Source organism: Labeo rohita, chromosome 12 (genome assembly GCF_022985175.1).
Source record: "Labeo rohita strain BAU-BD-2019 chromosome 12, IGBB_LRoh.1.0, whole genome shotgun sequence".
Taxonomy (NCBI): Eukaryota; Metazoa; Chordata; class Actinopteri; order Cypriniformes; family Cyprinidae; genus Labeo; species Labeo rohita.
The window spans coordinates 29,309,353-29,317,610 of NC_066880.1; the positions used below are offsets into that span (position 1 = coordinate 29,309,353).

The window sequence follows — 8,258 nt, forward strand, 5'->3', positions numbered from 1 at the left end:
TCAACAAAATTATAAATAAAAATGACCTCTTTAAAAACTATTAACAATAATAATAATAACAACAACAATTAATTTGGTCTCCCTTTCCTTTTTTATTTTATAGTTAGATTCAATAAACAGTTTTTCTTTTTTTTTCTTTTTTAAATTGTACATTTTCATTATTAATAACAACAATTAATTTAGGCTCTTTCTGTTTCCTTCATTAAGATTCAGTAAATAGGTTTTTTTTAAATCTATATGTTTTTTTTTTATTACAAATTGTACATTTATATTATTAATAACAACATTGATTTATTTTATAGTTAGATTCAATAAATAGTGGGGTTTTTTTTTTTTTTAAGATTTCAAATTGTACATTTTCATGTTATTTTTTATTTTATTTCCTGAGTTCCACTTATAATTATTAATTGTACAGAATATTTCTTTTCTTTTTCTTTTTATTCTTCAAAAACAGTGTATTTCCTAAGCCTGAATTAAATTTTTTTTATTATTAATTATTATATATATATATATATATATATATATATTTATGACTGTTCAAATAATTTCATTTAAAATATATATATTACATATTGATTAAAGATCTGGACTGTAGGTTCAAACCCTGCAGAGCTTTGTTGCACTGAACATTTTTCCTTTTCATACTGTAAGTGTACTGCAAATCACATGTTCATAATTACAGTCATTCGTATCTCTTGAATGGAATATTTGTCATGTTATTCCATTTAATTTGCTTCTGAGCATAATGTGCAGATAATTACATCTGACTTTGACTTGGTTCCTTTGTATCTTTTGAGATTCTTCCTAAAAAAACAATCTTTCCATCAGGTGTTTGTCTGGTCGTCTTACATTATGACTGCAGTTACTGTACTGACGTACAAATGCTTTTCAATTACGCTTTTTATCAAAAGGTGTTTTCGTGAACAGAAGGGAGGAGAATTCAGCAATATGAGCAGTAATTGACTGTATTTTATGCTCAACAATAGTAGAATCAGGTCAGGGGTGAGAATGAGACACAAATGCGCCTAAGTAACCAGGCTTTTTATTATTTACATATTCAGATACAGTCAGTGCTTTATAATCTGGATAAACTTTAATGCAGTGTCATGTGGATGAATCATTATTTGTTAGAAGCTGTTTCGATTGGGATATTTACATGACTGTGACTCACCGAGTCAAATCCGAACAGATGTGTGTGTGTGTGTGTGTGTGTGTGTGTGTGTGTGTGTGACAAAGCAACTCAATACTCATTTAAGGGCACATCACCTTTACCACAACTGAGTTTCTGAAAATAGTTAGGCTTCTGTTTTATAAGATGCTGTTTGTATTAAAAGTTTTCTTAAGTTCAGATACGCAAATGAGGCATTATCTAATAAAATATGCACTCATTTGCATGCATTTCCAGAACACGAATGGATAAAAGCATGGGTAAAACCAGCTTTAAAATTTTACAGAGGTGATTTTGTCTTTTCATGAAAAGATGTTTTGTGTTTGTCTCGTAGGAATGCCAGTCCTATCGGAGTGGTCCTGACCGCAGTGGTCGCCTTGTCCTATAAAGTAGCTATTGCGTATGAAGGGTAAGTGTTTTCAATCATAATCCATATACTGTGTCGTGACTGATTATGAAATCAGTATGAAATGGATTTACCTTAATGGGGTTCATATTATACTTTATTGTTATATTTTTAATGTTCATTTCTTTTCTGAGTTACATTTATAGTTCTAATTTTGCATCCAAAATATGTCATTTTTATTGTAGTATTTTCACTTTGTTTTTTCTAATTTTCCAAATTGAATTATTTTCTATTTTTTTAAATATAAATAAATATATTGCATTCCAGTTAATCTAAATCAAACTGCATTTGGGTTATTCAAAATAACTTAAAAATACAGCTAACATAATAAAACACAATAAAAAATGATAACCTAATAATTAACATGATTTTTTAATGATGAGTTATCTGTTTTTGCAAATAAACTCTTCATATATAGGTAGTATATATATATATATTTTTTTTTTTTACATTTTTGTTTATCCTTCAAAAACTGTTTTGTCAAAGTCTGAACTATATTGTGTCAGATTTACAAAACAACCCGCACTGAAACATGCCACTCAGCTAGTCTATCCAAATTTTAAAATTTTATGTTATTATTATTTTTTTTTTATTATTATTATTTATTTATTTATTTTTTAATGGGGATCAAGACATTTTTTTAATTAAATTCCAAATAAAAATTAATAAGTAAATAATAAATATGAATTTATAAACAAAATTATAAATAAAAATGACCCCTTTAACAACTGTTAACAATAATCTAAATAATAACAACAGTTAATTTGGTCTCTTTTCAGCATCCTCATTTTATAATTTTTATTATTATTATTATTATTATTGTTGTTGTTGTTGTTGTTGTTGTTGTTGTTGTTGTTGTTGTTGTTGTTGTTGTTGTTTTTTAATGGGGATCAAGAAAAAAATAAAAATAATTACAAATAAAAATTGTATAAATTAAATAAATAAATATACATTTATAAACAACATTATAAATAAAAATGACCCCTTCAACAACGGTTAACAATAATATAAATATTAACAACAATTAATTTGGTCTCTTTTCTGTTTTCTTTTTTATTTTATAGCTTAGATTCAATAAATAGCAATTTTTTAATGGATATATATATATATATATATATATATTATTATTTTGATTCATTTATTTAAGATTTTAAAATTTCTTTTCTTTACAGATTTTTACTTATAATTGTAATTCTTTTTTAGCCTGAATTACATTTTTACAGATTTACTGTTCATAAGACATGAGAAAGTAATAAGAGCCATTTATGCTGCTTATTTTCAAGAAATGTTTTATGGGTATGTTTTTGTGTTTGAAGATTATTTCTAAAATTAAAAAAAAAAGAGAGAGAGAGAGAGAGAGAGAGAAAGTATAAGTAGTTATGAAATAATAATTAAATAAAAAAGAAAAATCAAGAACAAAAGTTATAAATAAAAATTGTATAAAATTAAATAAATAAATATAAATTTACAAACAAAATTATGAATAAAAATTTAACAACCCCTTTAACAACTGTTAACAATAATAATGACAAGCATTAATTTGGTCTCTTTTCTGTTTTCTTTTTTATTTTGTAGCTTAGGTTCAATAAATAGCTTTTTTTTCATTTATTTTATTTTATTTTATTTTTAATGGGGATCAAGAAAAAAATTACAAATATAAAAATAAAATTGTATAAAATAAATAAATAAATGTAAATTTATAAATAAATTATAAATAAAAATGACCCCTTTAACAACTGTTAACAATAATATAAACAATAACAACAATTAATTTGGTCTCTTTTCGGCATCCTAATTTTATATTTTTTTATTGTTATTATTATTATTATCATTATTATCATTATTATTATTATTATTATTATTATTATTTATTTATTTATTTTTTAATGGGGATCAAGAAACAATTAAAAATAATTACAAATAAAATATGTATAAATTAAATAAATAAATATAAATTTATAAACCAAATTATAAATAAAAATGACCCCTTTAACAACTGTTAACAATTATATAAATAATAACAACAATTAATTTGGTCTCTTTTCTGTTTCCTTTTTTTATTTTATAGCTAAGATTCAATAAATAGCAATTTAAATCTATATCTAAATCCATTAAATCTATAATCCCTAAATGGATAACTAAGAGTTTATGGGATTTCAGATGCTGAGTTGATCTAAATTCTAGTGTAAAAAGTTCAGATTGTGCAATTAAAACAAAACGGCATCTAAAAAGGACACTTTTGACGCACACTCTTGTTCTTGTTTCTTTTTTACTTGTGAGACGCAAACGACTGTCTGAGACGCACTAAAAATGCCGTCGGTAAAGGTCAGTCGCTCTGCTCCTCTACTGTGGCAATAAAAGGTTAAGCAGAAAAGCTGCCAACTTTCCTCCATAGAGACAGGAATAAATATGGGACTTAAACTCACACATCCACTGTCAAGTCTCTATGGCGACAGAGACGGTCAGAGAACTGGACTTTAATAGCACTAAAACAAAAACAACAACATCTTATTAGCAGTCGGTCCTGCGCGTGCAGAGCGATAATCACAGCAGCTTCAATTAGACAGCACGGAAACAGCTACAAACCAGAAAGACACAGAAAAAATCCCTCTGTGATGGGCTGGACTGTTCTGTTCTCTGATTTGATTTGATTTGTGTCTGCAGGTTTTATAAAAATGCAGAATGGAGCTACAAATCTGGATTATTAAACCACTTTGTGACTTGAAATAAAATAAACTTTAACTGAAATAAATATTTTAATATATATTTTTTTAATTGTGTTTAATTGTCAATTAAGTGTCTAATTTAATTTTATTTTTTTAAATAATGTGTTTACTATTGTATTTTAAGGTAATGTTGGTAGTGTTTAAAATTGTATTTTGTAATATGTAATTTATGTCCTAAATGTTATAAAACTTTTGGTCCTGTAACAGGATTGCAAAACTGCTCAAATAATGTTTTCTTAACATTTCCTGATGGTTAAGCACCTCATTTCATTGAGAATTAGTTGTCTAATTTTCTCCGTTACAGTGTGTTTCTTTAAATTATTTAAGTTTTCACACCTAAGCAGTAGCATCATTTGAATTTTATTTTGTTTTATTTTATTTATTTATTTTTAAACAATGTATTTAATTTTTAAGGTTTTTTAGTTATTTTATTTTTAAATCATTTGTTTAATATAAATTTTACATTTTAATATTACGTTTAAATTTGTTAGTAGTAGCATCATTTAGACTTTTCTGCATCACTGTTCTGCATCACAAGTCTTATTTTGTCGTTTTTTAAATAACGTGTTTACTTTTAAATTGTTACCTTTTTTTAAATTTTTAAATAATGTTCAATTTTGAAATCATACATTTGTCTATTTTATTTTTTAACACATTAAATTGTAAATTGTTAATGTTTAATTTTTTACGTTTTTTGTTTATTTTATTTTTAAATATAGTGTTTAATTTTGGATTTTTAATATTTAGGTTTTTTAAACAGTGTTTACATTCAAATTTTTGTTTTTGTTTTATTTTTAAATAATGTTCAATTTTGAAATCATACGTTTTTCCATTTTATTTTTTGACCTTAAAATGTAAATTGGTAGTTTAATTTTGAATTATGTTTTTTGTTTATTTTATTTTTAAATAATGTGTTTAATTTTGAATTTGTACGTTTTTTATTTATTATTTTTTTACATGAATTTTAAATTTTAATATTACATTTTAATTTGTTAGCATTTAGACTTTTCTGCATCACTTTTAATTTTAATTTTAATTCAATTTTATTTTGTTCTTTAAATGTTTACATTACAATTTTTGTTTTTTGTTTTATTTTTAAATAATGTTTAATTTTGAAATTGTAATTTTTTTATTTTATTTTTAACACATTAATTTGTAAATTATTAATAATGTTTAATTTAGATTTTTTATTTTTAAATAATGTGTTTAATTTTGAATTTGTATGTTTTTTAATTTATTTTGTTTTTAAATAATTTGTTTAATATAAATTTTAAATTTTAGTATTACATTTTAATTTGTTAGTAGTAGTGTAATTTTGACTTTTCTGCATCACTTAATTTGTATTTCATTTTATTTAGTTTTTTTAAGAATGTGTTTGTTTGTTTTTTAATTTTGAGCTAATGTCTGCAGTTTTTATTTAGACTAGTGTGTTTGTGGGGTTGCAAGAATGACAAATCCCATATATAATAAACAAGACAATAAAACAGCTCGTATATGTTTTCTTAACATTTCCTGAAGGTTAAGCGCCTCATTTGTGTCAGTGATTAAGGCCCTATTTTCTGCCCTGTTTGTGTCACGCGTCTCTCTCTCACGCGGGTGCCGGGCAGAGGCTGGTACGACACACTCATCTTGAGATTTACGGTCTGTGTTTGTGCTCACCTTCTCTTGTTTGCAGACCGTTCACAGAGGAGATCTATCGGCAGAGGAGCCAGCGCTGCAAGCACAAGTAAAGATGAACTCAGACACTCAGAATCCTCGTCCACGCCGACACCGCAAGCTCGCAGATGGAAAACTGTGGATGGAGATGATTTTAGACGTAAACACCCTGCAACACTGAACGACTGATCTGACAGCATAAAGAGAGTTAAAGAGCACAGCTGCAAATTGCACATCGATGTTGAACACTTTTACCGCAATATTCAAGCTTTTCTGGGCAATGAAAGCTAGACTGTGAATGCAATGACAATCTTCAACTGTAGCAACCAAATATCCAGCTTTTTGTAATCTGTAGTTTGCTCTTTAATGGCATCAAATATCATAACCATAAAAGATGCGATGTGTTTTTATTTCCTCAATCCATTCCTAATGCACGTCCAGGCTGAAATCAGCTGTTTTAGGGTCCATTTGAATCATGTGAATGTACTTTGATCGGTTTTATTTGAGGATGCATGTTTTTCTTTCCAAAGGTAAAATAAATGGATGCATCCTGTTCTTTCACTATGTTCACGTTCTTTTTCCATTTCTTCCTGCTCTAATGGTACAGATCAAAAAAAAATTGTCAGCGGAACCTCTAAGACGTCATATATTTACTTGAAGAACTACTGAGAATTTAAGCTAATATTTCAGTAACTCAAGAACGCATTTGCATGTTTATGGTTCTCTGATGTTGGTTAATGATCACATGACATGCAGTTAAATGAATAAAACATTTAATCTTCTACATTTTCTTTTGACTTTAATAAACTCACAAAACCCCATTTTTGTCAGAATGAATTTCTGGGGGGTTTTATGTGACCCTGGAAAACCAGTCATAAGTAGCACGAGTATATTTGTGGCAATAGCCAACAGTGGGTCAAAATTATCAATTTTTTAATACCAAAAATCATTAGGATATGAAGTAAAGATCATGTTCCATGAAGGTATTTTGTAAATGTCCTACCATTAATATATCAAAACTTATTTTCTGATTAGTAATATGCATTGCTAAGAACTTAATTTGGACAAATTTAAAGGTGATTTTCTCCTTTGTTGTATCTCAGCCAGTGGAAACATCAAACATCAATACATCAGTGGAAAGCTTATTTATTATAATTATTACATATTACTTATAATTCTTATATAATTTATTATAAAAATTGTTATATGAATGAAATATCTGGTACCCTTGTGAAAAATGGAACTTGCAGTGTACGTCAAATCTTAAATGTATATATATATATATATATATATATATATATATATATATATATATATTTATTTATTTATTTATTTAAAACTTTACTGATTAAAGAAGTATAAGTGCATTTATAGAGAGACACTTTCATGACTATATTTCTTAAAAAGTGCACTTTGTAATAATGTCAAATTAAAAGGTTTACTTTCTTTTAAAAAAAATATTTTAATCTTTTGTCATTTTTTTATGCCAAAAATCATTAGGATTTTAGGTAAAGCTCATGTTCCATGAAGGTATTTTGTAAGTTTCCTACCATAAATATATCAGAATGTATTTTCTGATTAGTAATGTGCATTACTAAGAACTGTTTTTTTTTTTTTTTTTTTTTTTGCACTGTCAGATTCCAGATTTTCAAATAGTTGTATCTCAGCCAAATATTGTCCTATCCTAACAAACTATGGAAATTTAGCTATTTAGCTATCAGATGATGTATAAATCTCAGTTTTAAAAAATTGACCCTTATGACTGGTTTTATGGTCCTGGGTCACATATTGTTGCATCTAATGCATCAATATACCAAGAAGAAATACTTTTAAACTAAATTATAGTGCATTTCTTAAACCCATAAATCTGAAACTCTAACCTAATGCTAACTCTAATCCTCTGCAGTGAATGGGTGCCGTCGGAATGAGTCCAAACAGCTGATAAAAACATCACAATAATAACAATAATCCACAGGTAATCCACACCACTCCAGTCCATCAGTTAACATCTTGAGAAGACAAAAACCGCATGTTTGTAAAAGATAAATCCATCATTAAGATGTTTTTAACTAAAATATGAGTCCATAATTCATAATAACACTTTCTGCTGTGAAAAAAGTGGTCTGGTCTGAATCAGAAGAGAAATCTGCACAGATCAAGCACCGTTTGCAAGCCAAAACAGTCTAAACACATATTTGACCCCTTTAACAAATAATTAAAATGTTTTATTTCCTCCAGCACATTCATAATCATTACTTTTGCCGGTTCAGGCTTTAAGCACGCGCTTGAGTGCAGAATAGGC

The 8,258-nt window shown here is 26.7% G+C and overlaps 1 protein-coding gene across 4 annotated transcripts in view; it reads left to right on the top strand.

Moving 5' to 3' along the window:
* The window catches only part of pemt (phosphatidylethanolamine N-methyltransferase), a 99,351-nt gene extending 93,018 nt beyond the window's left edge, over positions 1–6,333 (top strand). For all 4 annotated transcript variants that reach the window (XM_051124495.1, XM_051124496.1, XM_051124493.1 and 1 more), the window contains exons 6-7: positions 1,503–1,577; positions 5,976–6,333. In XM_051124495.1, coding sequence (XP_050980452.1) covers positions 1,503–1,577; positions 5,976–6,030 — 130 coding nt within the window. In that variant the 3' untranslated portion in view covers positions 6,031–6,333. The remainder of the gene's footprint in view (positions 1–1,502; positions 1,578–5,975) is intronic.
* Positions 6,334–8,258: the final 1,925 nt, after the last annotated feature.